The sequence below is a fragment of the Ptychodera flava genome, chromosome 21 (assembly GCF_041260155.1).
Source record: "Ptychodera flava strain L36383 chromosome 21, AS_Pfla_20210202, whole genome shotgun sequence".
Lineage (NCBI taxonomy): Eukaryota > Metazoa > Hemichordata > Enteropneusta > Ptychoderidae > Ptychodera > Ptychodera flava.
The window spans coordinates 15,324,396-15,342,865 of NC_091948.1; the positions used below are offsets into that span (position 1 = coordinate 15,324,396).

Sequence of the window (18,470 nt, forward strand, 5' to 3'; positions counted from 1 at the left end):
AAACATCACTAACCTGCAGGCATTATTACCCTTGGTAACACACAGATGATAAAAATAATTTTTTACAGACGCTTATGAAATGAAAAGTCACATCAATAGGCAAATTGGTGTAGCATACTATATTGATCAGTGTTTGAATTAAAAAATGCTATTTGGATCGAATATAAAATAATCTGCATAATACAAGTGTGTCTTTGACGTTTGTTTTGTTTTCTACACTTTTTGGACAATATGGTACATTTTCTCCCAGCTTTCAAGTAGTCTTGATTACACCTTGAATACTCAATTATTACGCAGAATGGAACACTTCATCGTATTTGAACACACGCTTGAAATGTTTAGATACACCAAAACCACTGTAGATAATTTAATATGAAAATCACAAGATTAGAAGAACTATTTTATTGATGGCTTCCCATGAGACGTAGATATCAGAGCTCATCTACAAGGACAAAGTACAAAGGCCAATGTCAATACATGTACTTGTAAAATAAGAGAGCAGTGCATCAGTAAATACACTTTACTGCACCTTGAGAGCAGATGTTCTGTACACAGACAGAAGTTGAAGGTGACTGTAATAAATTTTCGAGAAATGTTTAATAACTTCCTCTGTGATAGCGATTTTCAGTCAGAACTTTTATGTGACTGCCTATTTATCTGCATGTGCCATTTACTGAACTACAGATGGCAGTATTCTAGATTTATCAACAGCCATATAAATGCTATCGTTATCCTGTGTACAGCGCCCTCTCTGGTGAAATGAGGCTTTTTCTCTAATGAACAGCCGTACATTGGATTTCTATTGGACTTACACAATTTAGAATAAGGGGACATTTTCCACCACAGAACAATAGTGTTTCCTCGATACAGCTCTCCTCTTATGAGATGAGAAAGAAGTACTTGATTGGGGAGAGTTCCTGTCCCTCCTAATTTTCTTTTGGCCAGCTGAATATCATTACGTGTGTAATTTGCTGTTTTCCTATGTGTTGATATAATTATTACAATTTTTTACAACACAAGTCAGCAAATTTGCCAGGTTGTTAGGTCATACATTCTCTCACATGTATGTACAAAAAGTTTTTTCACGTGATCGAATATTTTAAAAGTATTTGGACAGGGAACTCTTATTTTGTTCATGGGCTGGTATACCATTTACCCTTTGGAATAAACATCGCGGTGTCCTCTAGGCACATGGTTGGCACACCATGGAAACATACAAATATAAAATATCTACAAATTTTAGATGTGAACAGTGACTAATAGTTATTCAGATTACTATAATGTTCTATACAAAAGTTGTAAAGTACATTGTACATCTGGCTACACAAACCGAGTCTTACCTGATTCATTCTGTGGCACAGTCCTGTATAACTACTTCCACATCCTCTGACATCAAGCTCTCAAGTTTCTTCCTTGCGGCCCTAACCTTATCTTCTTGCTTTTTGATATCTGCATCAGTTACGACAAACCTCGGGCAAAGCGGCTGATCAGTATTTAGGTACACGCCAGGATTTTTTTCTATGGTCACCTGTGGTATGAAAATGAAAAATGACAAAATGTACTCGGTGGAGATTCATAAATGAGAATGCTGAAGCACCTTTATTCTACAAAGTTCATATGTCACCATCAGATCAAGTTGGTTGATACCAGTGACACATAACATGTCCCGTATGTTACATTTTAACTAAGACTATAACATTTTGAGGCCCTTGAAAACAGAGATACTGTAAACATGATTTTTACTAACATGCTATAGGTGAAAATGTGTGTAGGTTTTGCCTCAATACTGCCTACCATTCACTGATTTGACAGATGGAGAAATCAGGTAAAGTTAGTTAAGACTAGTGAAACACAATATGGTGCATTTTACCAAAGACATTGAACATTTGAACGCCTAGCCTGTGGAAACATGGATACTGCATGCATGATTTTCACTGAGTATCGCTGCTATGATATACCAAGTCAAAAGGTAAAAAAATACTGTAGTTTGTGGTGGAATACCGCTTTTTTTACTGACTTGGCAGATGGGGAAGGGATACTGTCTTGCAGGAAAAGGGATAACCTTTTTTTAATATAAAAAATTACAAAAGCTGGCATGAATCTCAGAAGAGAAAATCAATGAAGATGGAGCACGGTGTTTATGAGACAAGCAATCATAAACTAGCTTAAAAAATTTAGATATTGTTCATTCTGTTTATTGGGCATGTTACACAAATAAAATTCATAGGTAGATACGACAAAAATTGGCTGTCACATTATCTGCCAGCTCAGAATACTAAAATGATTGAATCGAAAGTCAGTTACATTTCCCTGCTTTGACAATACACGGTTACGACAGAATTTTTAGGGTGTTATTTAAATACTGTAACAGTCAAACTTCAGTCTCCACCATTCAAATAATATCACTTGGACGGTATTAAAGACACAAGTTAGATGTATAAACTGAGGAAGCCGTTTGCTAAAAAAGTCTTTCTTTTTATTTTTGCAGCCACATTCAAATGTGTGGTTTGTGTGCTCAATTCATTGTGATGAAAGGTCCAGTTTTACTACCATTAAACATGACACAAATGAATGGCACCGTTTTAAATTTTTAATTTGCCAAAATATATGGTAATTTTACTTTTCCGTTGTAAACATAGATAACAACACACATTTGTACATACTTGGAAGTTTCTATGGAGCTACAGCAATTATTTCTGAGGACACATATCAATACAATATGTAAATGTTAATGAGTAATCAAGTGGTGTGACATGTGTCTACATGCATCTGTTTCAGCAGCTTGTCTCTGTGGAAAGCAGCTCTACCTATCCTATCATTGACAATACATTGTCCAACATACGATTTTTGAGGAACTGACAATTTTAATACTTATAACTTAAATATAAGTTCCTCTTGTATTTGAAATTGATGTTTGTTTCACGAAAAAATGGATATATTCATCTCAAACTATAGTAAGTTCTCTGCTTCCTCTTATGAGAAAATTTATTTTACAGGTTTTAAGGTCAGCCATTAGTAAATTTCATCAAAAAAAAATACTTTAAGGCCAAAGAGAAAAAAATCTTGTTCATCGGATTTTTTGGACCAAGGTTCAGGAGCAACGAGTGAAATTTTTTTAAATTGTTTTTTTTTGACCAAAGGTAACTGCGGTCCTCAGACGTTTTTTGCCGGGATGCAGACAAGGCAAAATAATTTTATCCCCTTTTAGGCTAACCAGAAATATCTCAGACAAGATACACTGATACTGGTTATTGAATGCAACACTATATTTCTCAAAAATAACAATTAACATAGGGAATTACATATACAGTTGGTGTTTGCACAACATATTCTTGAGTATTTCAACATGCTCTCAGAATAAAAAACAATTTCCAAATCGGGCAAAGTTAAAAGCCGCGATTCCGATGAACAATTTATTTTTCTTTCTGGCCTAACCATCCATTTCTTGTTGTTCATAAGAAGGTACAGAGGAACATTCCAGAACCATGTTCCTGTACACACTAGGTAGTTGCCATAACAATTTCTAAGGCCATGATCATGAAATGGAGCAAGTCTACTGAGAGATGCTTTATCAGTGGTCTCCACAAAGGAATTTTCAGAGGTGGCCCACCCCTCTGTTTTTTCATGTGATCTATTCATATGTAAATTGTGACACAAGAAAGAATACATTTTCACGACAAAAGAATATGCAAAGTATGTATTGTAATATAATTTTCCAGGCTGGGAAGACAATCCTGCCAGACAGTGTTATTTCTCCATGTGCCAAGTCACTAAAAATACCGTCAAGGACTGTGCTCACATTTGGTTTGAATTGGTCCATTCGAGAAAATATTTAAACCAGAAAAACAAGAATGACAAAAGCAACAAGGTCTCCAACTTAGGTACTGGAGGTCATCTTTAGGAACATGCATATCAACTTCTATAGCAGTGGGACAAGCAGATCCTAAATACATACGCAAGTGTCAACAACAAAAAATAGACAGAGAAGGTTTGATAAAAGAAAAGGTGGGAGTGGGTAGAAAAATGTACAAGGGATCTGGTAAAAAAGTAATGCTACCTCATCAGTCTTCTAGACCCTACCCCCTCCTGAATATAGCTCAAAAATAGTAATTTTCCCAATTTTGTCATAATTTCAACAAATTAGAAGAGTAATGCCCTCGCAAAGATCCAACCCAAATTTGAGAGCAATTGGGAAGGTGGTTTCAGAGAAGAATTATTTTTACTGAAAATGAGAAAAATCACCAAAAGTTCAGTAAAAATACAAAATTAAGGATATCTTCACAATATTCATAAAACTGCAGAAGGTTCACCTAAGGTACTTGCACACAATTTTCAAAGCAATCAAAACAGCGGTTCTTGAGATAATAATTCTTGACCATTTTCACATTTGTAAGCTCATTTGCATAATTTTGGGCAGACTTCATTTGAACAAAATCCCATCTATAGCCCAGGATGCATCCACACAGCAAATACCAAGCTGAAATGTGCAGCGGTTTGCGTGTTTTTGATGTTGACGGACATACTGTACGTACGTACATACATTCACAATACATACAGGCGCCATCGACTTCAGCTTATATGATAAACTCACATTGGTATAACCAAATGTGAGCTTAAAAGCAGTGTTGAGAAAAATTTATACGGATTTTCACCTACTTGGCTTGGTATGCTACAGTAGGTTTGGTCAGTAAAAACCATATTTACAGTATACATATTTGGGGCCTTTAAATATTCAAGTTTGTTAAATTGCAATGTATGAGACGTGTTATGCTTGCTGGTTTTATCAAACTTGATCTGATAGAGACATATGAATCTGGCAGGATACTGGATAAGGGTTACGGAAGGTAATTGGGTATGCATTGTTTAGGTGTGTTTAGCTCTGTAAACAACCAAGAATCCAACCCCTTCAGGTTATCTGCTATATGAGACACAAAAGTGATACTCTTATTTATTAAAACCTGGTAACTGACTGAAATGCATTTATAAGAACTGTAGCGAAGGATCTAGCCAGCAATTTTCATGCTCTGCAAAAGGAAAAACACAAGCCACAGAATGACTGGCTAGATTTAAGACTATGAATTCTGAAACAAAAAAGGCATTGTGTAATCAAACTGTGACAAAACTGGTGAAGTGTAGAGTTTGCTGACTGTAAGTACCACTTTAAGGTAGAATGCGCCTCGGGGACAGATATTCGGACTCTCAAACTTTTCAATTCTTTTCTGATCTACCACTTGTGGGGTTCGTTTTAAAGCTCTTGGCGTAAGAAAACTTTTTTCCGTCTTAGTTTTTCGAAAATCGAAAATTTTATTTTTTCTCCATAGAGTTAACACAGGGATGGCGGCCATTTTGAATTTCAAACATTGGTAAATCTCGAGTAATTTGTTTCTCCAAAATTTGCACGGTGACCCCAGATTTTTATTCTTGATTTTGAAAGAGAATGGTTGAAATATTCTTTGAGGAAAGTTTGAGCAAAAGTTTAAGTCTTTCATTTTCGAGGTGCATACTGCTTTAACTCACCTGTGAAGCAGCCTGTCCCGTAACTGGCTGGGTGCTTAAATGAAGGTTTGTTGCTAAACTCTGTAGAAGTGATTCATTTGTGTAGCCTGGTCCTAGACCTGAAAAACAATGAGTTATCAAGTCTGAAATGTGCTCAATCTCAGAATGACGATAACGACCAATTTAAGAAGTGCGAGTTGCTGTCATGATTTTCTTCAGATCAGTTCAAAGTAAAGTGATATCCCTTATCATTACAATACCAGTCAATTCTTGGAATTTATACTTCATTACCCTGTACATCACATCTCATAATAATACCTGAAACGATAATGTTGTAGCATACCAGAGGAAAAGATCAACCTGGAAAACAGCTTGAACTGAAAAGACTCCTCTCCTCCACAGTTCCCCTTTCCACTACCTCCACAAAACAGGTCGACCAGTCCAACAATACTTAGGCGATGTACATGCTTTGATGTTTTATACTTTGAAGGTACGTTTTGATGTAAACATAAGATTGTTATCTCAATGTGCTTTAAAAAATTGAATCACACAGAAGTTTCCACAAAGTGAATAATTTGAGACATCAAACACAAGATGTTACCTAATGTCAGACAAGAAAATCCTAAACATGGTGCATTAATCATGAAAATCACCTGTTCCTCTTACATTTTTACATTTTAAGAGGTTTATTTGCTCACCGGTAAGTCCTTCAGGTAACTCTAACGTCTTAAAAATTTCTTCTGTTGTATCACATGCCTTTGATCCTTGGAGTCTCTTCTCCCAAAACAACTGTTGTAAAATATTTCAATGACATGAAGTTACAGATTTGACCAAATATTTCATTGCATGGCATAAAACCATACAATTCAAAAGTATCCCTTTTCTTACAGCACATGTCAACATTTCCAATCAGTACATAGTGAATCAGGAAAACAATCCTTTCTGATAAGTCATATAAACATCAAAAGTGAATGAAGATTGCTTTTGCTGACAACGTATGGTGACATCTAAATGTAATTATGTGAGACTTTGTCCTTTGGACTGGAAGTTCATTTGCTCATTCCAAGAATAGTCTGTCAACTATTTGGGTAACAAGATGACCTCAGTCCTCACAAACTATAATCATTAACATGGTTTCAATTTTGGATATAATGTAACGATACCCCAAACAAGTTGAATCTTCAAATTGACCTTGTACTTAATATGCAGCATGACAAGATTAAAGATAAAAAGTATTGGTCACCAACAACACAAAAGCTTCGACAGCACAAGTTGAAGAATTGCTGAGCTTATCCTCCTATGAGCTGATTTGTAGCCACATTAGACAAAACTATTCCCCTAATATATTACGTGGAAATAAATGATTCTCAGGGATGTAACATATTACAAGATTGACAACGCTTTTTAACCCTTTGAGCGCTGTAATTTTTCCCGCCAAATTTCAGTGCAACATTTTTACCAATTTTTATGAATTTTTCTGTAATTTTTTGATAATTTTAGACCAAATTGACATCACTTTTCATTGGCTTCATTTTGTCATCAAAATTTTGACTGGAGTATATTTTAATAGTCGCGCCAGCGGCTTACTGACTACGCATGCGCTTATTCATAATATACTATGCGAGTAACCGGAAGTGTACCCTTCTTTCGTGGGCGCCGCCATGTTTTTTTGAGTGCTCGTAAATAAACAAATTCGAAGCGTGCTCTCTATTATTTTATAACATGCCATTAATAAAATATATCTTTTTATTAGCGAGTAATTATTATTATCCACCCTGTCGCTGATACAAAATTTCTTATCACGCCTAAAAATTAAAAGAAGAGAGAAAACTGTCGTGCATATGAACGAGAACATTCGCAAAGAATGCTGGGATTGAATCTTAGAAAGGCGCCCTCTGTGTCAATAACTATGTGCAAAATTTACCCGTTTTTAGAAGTAACGCTGGGTTTCAGCTGACAATATCAGAAGTTGGGTGGTACAGTTACTATTGCAAAGTTAATGATGGCACAATACGTCCCTTGTTAAACAGAATAGATAGTAATCATGGTTAAAATTGCAAATTTATGTAAAACTTTTGTACACATAACAGAAAATCTATACGTACAGGGTCTGACATATGCATAGTGTACATGAACTGTCATCAGAGGGTAGGCCTAAACCGGTCATACTTGTACAAACGTACTATATAGAAAGTAACAATTAATTCTATTTTATCCTTTATGATTACTAATCATGAATCGATACAAATAAGAGTTTTAATCTCAACGCCTGGCGCGACACCAAGGGCTGAGCCCTATATATTAATAAGGTGACAAATATTGACTTTGGCACTCAAAGGGTTAAATTTTATTCATGCGGTTATATAAACCACTGAGTTTGTTCTGATGCCGATTTCCCAAAAATGCTCTTTGTTTCATCATAAACCTTCTATGCTAGTCAAGGGACAGCCTTTAGCTCTGGTATATTATTACTGTACAACAGCTGGTGTTAGCTCTCGTCCAATCAGAATGATGTATTGGCCCACTCGGTACACTGATATAATACAACAGAGAATTCTACGGGCATGTGCTCAGTGTAAAGATGCGCCTGAGTGTTGATCACTGCATGTACATGTACTGTACGGTCAGACCAAAAGGACAGTCATTTTTAGTGACAGAGATCCAGAAGTAGATTTGTAAGTGCTAATAAAACACAAATACCACCATATTATAGCATATGTTTATGGGCGAGTTTAATTGGTGCTTTATCTATCTATATAGTCAAGCAAACATGTTTTGACTTTTATTTGAACATGACTGTACGGTCAGACATTTTTCAATCACTATTGCAGTTTCACATTTGAACTTATGAACTCTCTCATGGAGTTGATGAGTGAAGAGAAGCTACGACAAACAGATAATCTCTATCAGTATGTTAATTTATGACAAATCCGGAGGGAGTGTACACAGATCGATCAGACTTACACCAGATGTGGTTCATTTTCTTTAAATCTTCTACAATATATCAAAATGTAAATGAAGGTAACTGACGCTGCACTACATTTCCTCATTGCATGATTCATCCCCTGTAATTGATGTTCATGTCATTCACCTAGTGGCCACAGAAATTCCCATTTGCACACATCAAATTATCTTTCTTCAAGAATTTTTTTTCAGATTTTTGTATCAATTTATCATTTCTGTTTATCTGTCCCCTTCTGTACCGGTGAGAATATTCAAAAGCAAGTCTGTCACAAAAAATTACAGGCCTAAGATCAAGTATCTCATCCATGATCACAAATACATCCATGTAAATTTCTACAGATGAAGTGTTTGTATCTATAAAATGTCAACAAGACTGGCACTGCTTGAATGAAATAGTTTTAAATACTTCATTTTGATTAAGTGTGGGTTAGATTTTAAACCACGATTCTATGCATCTCTGAATCATTAAATCTTTCAAGTTGGTAAATATATGTTGTTACCATTTGTCCTCATTCTAGGAACACGGTAAAATTGAACAAACTATAGGAACATTTTTATTGGTCTCTTTCTGACGTCACCAGTTATACAAAGTCAAAGGCTGCAATTTTTACCCCTTTGCTGTTTCACTTTGGTGTAATTATATTCATCTTACTTAGCCAAAATTAAAAAATATGTCATTGTGTTTCCAGTAACCAGATCTATACTACTTAAAACCATCTGACCCTAATCATTTTTAACATTTTGAAATATCATGCATGATTTTGTAAAATTTTGCTGTTCAAAACAAACAAAAACAAGTTACCAATCCAACTTCCTGGAGGCATGGAAACACGCATATTTTTTATTTGGATCCTTTTTTTTCAATAGCATGGATATACTCACATTCACAGAATAGAATGAAAGCGTTAGAGATCACAAGTCCCCCTGAACTGGGAACTCAATGTCCTCATGCAAATTTTACAGTTGACATAATTGTATCAACCAGAACTTGTTATAAATTCTGGGTATGTAAACTATGATCCAAACAAGACTGGCTTGACCTTACATAGCAATGGAATAACTACATGTACATATATAAGCAGTGTCTGCAGACATCTGTACATCTCCAATGAATACACTCTCACATGATTACTTTCATATGTTTATGCTTTTATCCTAACCACTAAACCAGGGAGACTGATTAAACTACTCCTTTAGCAAAGCAAATGTGTATTCCATACTATGCATAATCTGATATAAATGAACATGCTCTATCGATATTACATCATTAACGTCAGACTGTCATACCTAAACAATGTTCATCAATTCTCTTTGCAAAAATGAATAGCATATGTTTCGCTACAAGCAAGATAATGTATTCACCTGTTTCGGTTGGTCTGTTAAATCCTGTTTTCCATCTGTGCGCACTTTGCTGTCCACATGCTTTGAAACACTGGTCACAGGTTGTTTGAATATTGATGCAGTCTGCCTAATCGGCAACAAAAGTGTGGCGTCATGTCTTGTTCCTTTGCTATAGTCATAATGGATGTTCCGAAGTCTTTTACTTTTCCTCACACTAGCAGCTGATATTTTGCCAGTCCGAAAGTCAAAGGTACTGAGATCAAATGTGTCACCTAAATACCTCGCTAACTGTGGCTTGCTGCGGAACTTCTTTGCACTTGGGCTGAAAATGAAAATTCAACAAAATTCAATATGCACATTTTTTACTTTAAAGCAAGAATGAATACAAATAGCATATACATGTACAAATAAGGAGCACGAGTGAAGATTAATGAACACAGAAACACATTCGTATTAACTACTGGTCACCTAGGGAGTTGTTAGGGCTAGGGATAGAGTACTAGTATATAGCTAAAGGTCCTGGAATAATCTTTATACTTTTTATTATTCAAAGGTTTGTTTCTACTGATCCACTGATCTTGTTCAAAATCAGGATCATGGCTGTTTCATTTTTCTAGGAAAACAACCAAGGGAGTGGGTGGGAGAATCAAGTTATCATAATAAGTAACTGGAGCTGGTATTGTGATGCCATGTTGAAGTTGAGCATACCAGTGTTCTCCCTGAGCAACTAAAGCTACTGGCCACTGCTCTTTAATTTTGGTAAAACAATAGAAACCATTAACATAACAATTCATATAATTGTCATGCAAATTAGCTGCTATGCCATTAGGAATTCCTCAGGAGAACATTGCATGATACAGAGGTCTTTAGAGACCAATTCGATGCAAATATCGTTGTCCTTATCATTGACATATATATGCATAATTGCGAACTCACTAGCCATAAAATGACAGAGATGTACCTGACCAGTGTGCCAACTTCCACAAAAAGGTTTGAAATGTATGGAATTTCCTTCGTATCAGTCTTAGCCAATTCATGAACTAAAAATATATTCACGCTAAAACACTAAAAATTCATATTCCACTGGCTTACAGACCATACTGTATATAATGAAGTTGTTACCGATATAATATGAATTGCATTATCCTTACTTGTTATTTCAATTATTGTAAATTGCAGTGTGGACTCTTTCATGAGTTGGAAAAGGATACTGTAGGAGTTGTGGCCGATATTGGGTTTGAACGAACAAGAAGTGGTTAACCACAGTCCAGAGGGACTGTGGGTTAACTTATCCATACTTCTTGATGAATTCTGTCATCATATTCATACAGAACATTGTTTCCATCATATATGCAATGTCCTTTCAGTCGGCAAAGTTTATCGATGTCAGCATTGTGTACACAGCACTGCTATTTTGTCATAACGTATATTATTATTACGTAAAGTATATGACACACGGTATCTCAAGGCCTCTCGACTACACTACATTACACATTCTCTTGTTGTGTCTGAGACTGGGGTTGATAGTTTTGGCATGTGTGTTAGCCCTACCAAATCATTTATGGGGGGGGGGGGAAGGGGAGGTGTTTGTGATTATTACAGGTTTAGGTTCTCGGAGTTGGACTACCATCATCTTGCATAGAATGGGCAGCATGTCACCACAAATGAGGAAAAGGTGGTTCTGCACTATCAGACTACCCTGCACAGTGCACTGAGGCTACTCAATACTCCGACACATTACTCAAGACTCAAGGTACCCCGATCCCTCAAATACAAAACAAAACAAATATAATAAAAACAAATAAATGTGGGATACGCGACAGTTCAAGTATCAGGTGCCCTGTTTTAACTCGCCTGTGTGATATTTTTACTAAAATGCTTCTTGGAAACCCCTAACCCTATCGCAGGCAAGACACCCATTCAGTGACGTCATCACAAAAATAGTTACGCGTCCGGTAAAGGGGTAAAAAGACTACTTTGCTGCTTTGCGGAACAAACCAGAACTTTATGCTAAAACATAATTCAAAGAATTAACTATAGCAATGCATGGTGTGTTCTCACGACTAAAATTTCACTCAGGGTGTCAAAATTGCCCAATTTACTTTCACGTTGCTCCGGGCCGTGTAACATAACAATGAAGTCGCGTGGGAGGTTATGGTGGGCACACACTACAGACCTGTAGTAATAAACATCTGTTTTTCCGGCTGAAAGACCCGATTTTCTGATAACTTCCTCTCTCTTCCAACCCTTTGGTAATGCAGGACATTCTTCTAACTTCCGTCGCTCCATCGACGATACCAAAAGTTTTCTGTTGGGAGGAGGAGAGTTCACGTACCACACAGGCTGACAACAATCGTCGTCCCTCGCTTTACTTTTCCCTCGTTCACCTCAGCTAAGCCGCTTTACTTTTTGAACTTCCGCACAAAGTACCTCTTTAGATACAACTGACCCAATATATCGAAAACTTTGTAAGATTTGGGTTTTAAAATATTTACTACTTTCTAATACTGATTTCCGTGCAAGATTTAGTCTTTTTGGCGACGTACGAAAGGAAACCTTATCGGTATATTATTGCGCAAATGTAAAAGATGTAAAAGGGCTTCATTTAGCTAGCGCCACCTAAGTCAAGATTCATAAATCGTTTGTTTCTTTAATATAACAAGTGACACCGTTCTGGCCCTAAGTGCATGTCAGATGGTGATTGCATTTAGAAACCATGGAAGTTACTATTCGAATTAAAGGGGAAATTTTAAATGTCATGGATAAAAATGATGATGTATATTGATAAATTAGAAAGCACATCACAAAGACGACTTCGTACGCTGTTCCCGAACCCACAGCGCTAGGACAATTTATTTTCCGGCAACCTAGGGAGTAAATAAATGGCGGGTATTACAAGTAGTGGTAAAATAGTGAATTCTTCCTCTTCGTTGACAATTTGATGATAGCTTAGCTGTCATATTTTATAGACGATCGCGATCGAATCTTGTCCAAGTTTCGGCGAGAATGTTAAATTTGTTCGAAAACAAAAGTGCTTGGTTTTCAGACAGCGTAGAAAAAAAGAAGAGTGATCTTTGGGGTAAGTTCGTCGGATATCAGTCGTCGAAATTGTGTAAACCCGAAATGTCGCTTCTAAATTGATACCAAGCGATCTTGCATTTTCTGCCACAATGATCAACACTTTCATCCCTGATAATACACTACCCATATTTCCTTTTTACCAACAGTCAGGCAAGGAGGAAAACTTGCAGACAAAGGCACTGCTGACTTTCTGTTCAGTGAGGATGCCAAGGCAGAAGACACAAAAAGGTGAAATATAATCACGTTTCTTGGATCACCAAAACATGTATCGTTCAACATGAAGATTTGAATGTCTCATTGCTTGAGCATGCTGACTGATATTTTTACAAGTATGAAAATAAGATTCAGATGTATTTGTTCAAAAAGTCTACTGTATCAGTGTATCAAATTGTCATGATGACACAATGTCTCATTTATATAGACAATCTTCAGCTGCAATCTTCAGCTGCAGTCTATGGTTTTTGATGGTGCATGTTGTAACATATGGATAGATGGGTGGCAATAAATGAAAGATTAATTTGATTCTACTGTTGATCAGTTTGGTTCTAACTTAATTGTAAAACATGCAAAGAAAAGAATATTGAAAGCGAAGTATGAGCATATAAGATAAAGATTTCATTCCAGATTTTTGAAGCAATACCTACTGTGTGGTTCTCCTTTACCCCTTGTTCCCTGTTCATGTTCTCAACTCTGCCATTGAAAGCAATGAGAATAATGTGCAGTAGTGACAGAGCTGATAATGACCTTTTTGATTTTTTAGGATATATTTATCTCCAGCATATAATGACGATGCTGTCACAGTTTTCCATGCCAGTTACGTAGATGCATGCCTGAAAGTGGAGTCGATGAAGAAGGTAGCACTTGGGGAATATTTCCTACCTCCACCTGGCCTACAGGACAGTAAGTACAAACTGACAAAGCAGTGTTTTCATTACTGCAGCAGTTTATCCAATATCATTGTAGATTATGATGGGTTACTTCTTGATTGGTAGTTTCCATCTTTTGACGTTACCTGTCCCCTGACAGTTAGCTTTCTTTGTCGTGGCAAATCATTTATGTAACTTACTCTATATATTGAGTTTTGCGATTTCAGAGTACATGTACATGTATGAAATTATTTTCAAGAAAAACAGCACAATTTATTTCTCCACACTCTTTGAGAATATATTGAGTATACCTAAAATGAGCTTTGTTGAGTAACATTTTGTGTAGACATCTCTCCAAAATTAGTAAAAAACAACACTTACTGGCCAGACTGTAGCTCTGGAAACGCAGCTGTCTGTTGGCGTGGTAGCGTGCATCTCCGTGCGGGTCATTGAAAGGTCAACCCTGCCACTGATAGACGTGGGCCAACCAGCGGCGAAAATTGGTCCATTACGACAACACAACTTGTGTCGGAACTTTGAACGGCAAAATAAACCAAAGTGAGTGTAACTCAATAAAATGACCTATACCTGCCTGAACTCTGATTATTGCTCATTCCCTAACTCCTTTTGTGAACAAAATGTCTGGTTCGTTTACGTAATTCAGCTGATTTTCCAAGGAGTACTCAAGATTTTTACTCTGACCGGCCATCACACTATTCACGTTCGAACGCGCGACGTCCATATTAGCATATCAATAGAAGTCAAAGTATGCTGCTGGAGTGAAAATCTTGAGTACTCCTTGGAAAATCAGCTGAATTACGTAAACGAACCAGAAATTTTGTTCACAAAAGGAGTTAGGGAATGAGCAATAATCAGAGTTCAGGCAAGTACAGGTCATTTTATTGAATTACACTCATTTTGGTTTATTTTGCCATTCAAAGTTCCGACACAAGTGGTGTCGTCGTAATGGACCATTTTCGCCGCTAGTTGGCCCGCAGCTATCTGTGGCGGGGTTGACCTTTTGATGACCCGCATAGCGATGCATGCTACCCTGCCAACAGATAGCTGCGTTTCCACAGCTAGCCAGACTGAAGATAAGTTGACACAAAGAAATTTTGTTTGGCGTGTTAGTAACCCAAGGAGTCCACTCATACCATCACATTCACTTATTATTTAGAGCCCCCTAAGAAAATCCATTTTAGTTCGCAACCAAAGGTGTGTCCTCTAGTCTTCAGCCGTCCTTACTTTCAATCTTTGTAAAATTGACTTTAGCAACCAGTAAGATGTTCATCTCCAATGGAGATATAGAGTCGATAACTTTCCCTTGCCATTTTGTACATTGTTTTATAAACTGCCAGTTATCAGACAACAGATTACAATGAAATGGGAAGAAAAGACACCTACAACACGAAATGCACCAACTCAACCAAGTGGTGGTGGAACTTCACAAACTGCGCAAGGTGATAGTAATCAGCGGTCAGCCAGAACACATCAAGATGTACAGGCGTCATCTACATCACAAAGGTAACTAACACTATATCATGACCCTCATCTTTTTGTCCCTCACAATTAGATAACTCAGAGTAAATGCATTGTATTGTAAACAAGGACTACATACATGGCATCCCTAACATAGAAATCTTATCTTGTAAATATGGCAGAGTGATACCAAAAAATCTGAAGTTGTTGTCAGTGTTTCCTCTCATGATCCAGTCAACAATATTACATAGAATATTGGACCCAGATTTCAAACAAAATAGTAGAGAATGTATTAAAAGATAATATGAATAATTTCATTCACTCTATTTAATGCCTAATGTGGGACTTAAAATCATAAACGGATCCTTACATTTGTGTCCAACAATGATCAGAATTATTTTGAATACTAGTAGATCAGGGTAATTAATATTTACAATTTAAAATGACTCATCTTTGATTTGATTATCCAAATATAATGCCTATTAAAGGTATACTGTCACCTGTTCCAATTTTGCCACAGTTACCATGGAAAGAGAAAATCTAACCAATCACAGATTTTAAGCGGGTGGCCACTTTTTAAAAACAGCGCCCTTACATGGGCATTTTGAATACCAAGGAACGCCCCTTTGACCATATATGGGCATATTTAGATTTCAGGTGATTGTATACCTTTAATATAGGCATTATTGAATAAATTTATATATGACATGGAGAATCGGATGATTTGGAAAGATGAAAATGCTGTCTTGCAGATCTTTCCAATGCACAACCGTATCATGTTGTGTGTGTCACCAGCACAAGAACAGAATTGGTGCTCTTTTATGTGTAAAAATCATAAATACTACTCTTTCTTTCAAACAGTACATCAGCAAGTACAACAAGGAGTTCAGACTTCATTGGAACTCATCTCTGTTATCCAATTGCACAGAAAGGTTAGTGCATTGACAGTTGTACAGAAACTTTCTAATACCTATTGTTAGTGTTGCTTTATCAAGAAAAAACTCCACAACAGTGTTTCTGCGAAGTACCGGTGTTTGTCGTTTTATAGGACGAAAATTGTCATCCTGCGGTCTTTTTGAAAATTGTATGGAACACATAAATGCTGATTAGATACACATTTATGCTTGCTGTGGTATGAAAATATTGTCAAATGAATAAGGTAAAGCTGACAATTATGTTCAGAAATGCTGCAGACAAGTGTCTTTCAATTCTGAAAATTCTTTGGGGGTGATGGTAACATGCATTTCAGTTTAATTGTCCTATTACTGTAACTTTAGTTGTTAAATCGTCTGACTAAGGAAACATAAAATTTGAAATTGTATGTTCTCTGAGAAGGTACCACAGAAATTTAAGTTTTTCACGTGACAAGGGACAGTACAAGTGTTTGACATGCTAATGGCTTTAACTTCTCAAATAATGTCTTGAGAAATTCATATAAAGTTCCAGAATCAAAGTCCAGCCAAATGAACATTGAGCACATTTTCTAGCGTAATAAATGTTAGGAAACTAACAAACTCTTTGGAAACTTATGTGCCAGAAAAAGTTAACATTTAGTTTAACCTTTTCATGTCACCACTTTGGTAAACCGAACGGTTTTGTGTAGCTGCTCCACTTTCTTCGATGACTCTTGGTTTGTGTGGCTGGTTTAGCCTCACACTGTGGCAAGTGTATGCCCAATGCATGTGTTACTGTTCAGTGCACAAGCCATGCGCTATGTACATGGGGGAGCTTTTAAAATCAAGTTATGAAAGTGAGATCCAATACTTGCCCTACCAAGTGTCAATGCTTCACTCTGAATTTTGTAAATGTATCCATATGTAGCGAGGGGGAGAAATGAGCTTATGACACTAAGTGTAGCGCAGCTCTCTATAGGTTCACTCATAAATCACATGTCCAGACAACTTACCATCAAACAAGCAAGTCTTTTTTCGACCACTTTGACAACATTCCGTATGATCTGTGCCTGATTTCAGATATTCCGCATGTCGATGATCTTCCTGCAGTCCAGGGTCCATTGAGAGACTTTTTGCCCGGCAAGAATGGATGTACAGTCAGATATAAAAAATAGTACCAGAACTTTGTAAGATTTCCTGTAAGAATTTTTTGTCTGTCAAGTTCATGATGGTTTGAACTTACAATACCCTCAAAGTTGTTAATGTTGTGTAAATTTCACAAAAAATAAGCTTTTGTCCTGATGATGAATTTTAGCTAAAATTTTAATGATTCAAAAGCACAACAACCACAACAGCTAAGAGTATAAGGGAGTCAGAGGGAATCTATATATGGGCAATCTATGGGCTCTAAAGATGCCCAGTGTTTGAGTGAACAAAGTGAGAATTTGCATTGTTTTGTGGTCAAGAAACAACTGAAATAAATGAAAAGTTTGTACTGCCAACTACTCTTTCACCATGTTTAAAGGTGCTGAACAATGTAGAGACTTCTCCTACAGTTCAAGATGACATAATATTGGCTAAAGAGTGACCTTAGTCCATTAAATGCATTCAGAGAACATTCCGATAGCATCAGTGTAATCATAGCTACTGTGCTGTGAGTTGAGCGCCCTCAATGGTGAGGCAAACAGTATCATACCGGTACATGACTGTCTGTGATTACAGTCGCTAGCTTTATGCTCATGTCCTATCATTTTCCACCACTTGCACACAAGGGTAGAGGAAACACCGGATAGTATCCAAGTTTTGTTGGTAGAAATGTTTTGGGTATTTACACAGCTTCAAAGAATATATTTCAGTCGATTAAGTTTTGCACTCTAAATTCAGAAACACTACTGGAGGAAAACAAGATCAACTTGAATGAAATATTTAAGGAGTTATGTTGAAGTTTTTCTTTCAGATAGACATCATCCATTCACTGTAATGTGGATAATTATGTTAGTTTTGCGCCTTTTGTAATTGTTTGTTGATGAATAAAGTTTAATATATCACGTTTTCTCTGGTGTTTGTTAAATGTTCCTAGTTCTGACTCAGACTAGACCGAGCCTTACAAGGATACCATTTAAATCCATCATTATAAACCATCAAAACAACAGTATTTCAAGAGCCCCCTCTGATGATTTTGAAAGTAGTTTTGCAGTGTAATCTTGAAACAAAAATATCCATTATTTCACTTCTGTGTCTCTACAATTTAACCAGGAGAAGGATTTGATCACAATCTGTCCCATAGAGTCTCAGGGTCATGATTTCTGAAGATTCAACTCTGAACTCACCAGTGAATACTTTAATGAGG

General features: G+C 36.6%; 2 protein-coding genes across 2 annotated transcripts; one reads left to right on the forward strand and one right to left on the reverse strand.

The window, feature by feature from the left end:
• Positions 1-1,340: 1,340 nt before the first annotated feature.
• LOC139121508 (methyl-CpG-binding domain protein 2-like) lies at positions 1,341-12,422 on the reverse strand. The gene is made up of 5 exons (XM_070686419.1): positions 11,978-12,422; positions 9,823-10,123; positions 6,195-6,285; positions 5,518-5,615; positions 1,341-1,528 (listed from the first exon to the last, which is right to left on the reverse strand). The coding sequence occupies exons 1-5, from the start codon at positions 12,088-12,090 to the stop codon at positions 1,346-1,348; spliced, it is 786 nt and encodes a 261-aa protein (XP_070542520.1). The 5' UTR covers positions 12,091-12,422; the 3' UTR covers positions 1,341-1,345.
• A 244-nt stretch (positions 12,423-12,666) lies between these two features.
• Positions 12,667-18,169, forward strand: LOC139121510 (telomere repeats-binding bouquet formation protein 2-like). Its single transcript, XM_070686421.1, has 6 exons — positions 12,667-12,880; positions 13,029-13,110; positions 13,643-13,782; positions 15,107-15,272; positions 16,089-16,159; positions 17,201-18,169. The coding sequence occupies exons 1-6, from the start codon at positions 12,808-12,810 to the stop codon at positions 17,293-17,295; spliced, it is 627 nt and encodes a 208-aa protein (XP_070542522.1). The 5' UTR covers positions 12,667-12,807; the 3' UTR covers positions 17,296-18,169.
• Positions 18,170-18,470: the final 301 nt, after the last annotated feature.

Excerpts from the sequence above, each read along its gene's own strand:
- LOC139121508 (XM_070686419.1), bottom strand. The coding sequence starts at position 12,090 with ATGGAGCGACGGAAGTTAGAAGAATGTCCTGCATTACCAAAGGGTTGG. Across the intron at positions 5,616-6,194 it reads GTTACCTGAAGGACTTACCG|GTCTAGGACCAGGCTACACA; the intron begins GTGAGCAAATAA and ends ATTGTTTTTCAG. Across the intron at positions 1,529-5,517 it reads CGGGACAGGCTGCTTCACAG|GTGACCATAGAAAAAAATCC; the intron begins GTGAGTTAAAGC and ends TTCATACCACAG.
- LOC139121510 (XM_070686421.1), top strand. The coding sequence starts at position 12,808 with ATGTTAAATTTGTTCGAAAACAAAAGTGCTTGGTTTTCAGACAGCGTA. Across the intron at positions 12,881-13,028 it reads AAAGAAGAGTGATCTTTGGG|TCAGGCAAGGAGGAAAACTT; the intron begins GTAAGTTCGTCG and ends TTTTACCAACAG. Across the intron at positions 13,783-15,106 it reads TCCACCTGGCCTACAGGACA|TTATCAGACAACAGATTACA; the intron begins GTAAGTACAAAC and ends ATAAACTGCCAG.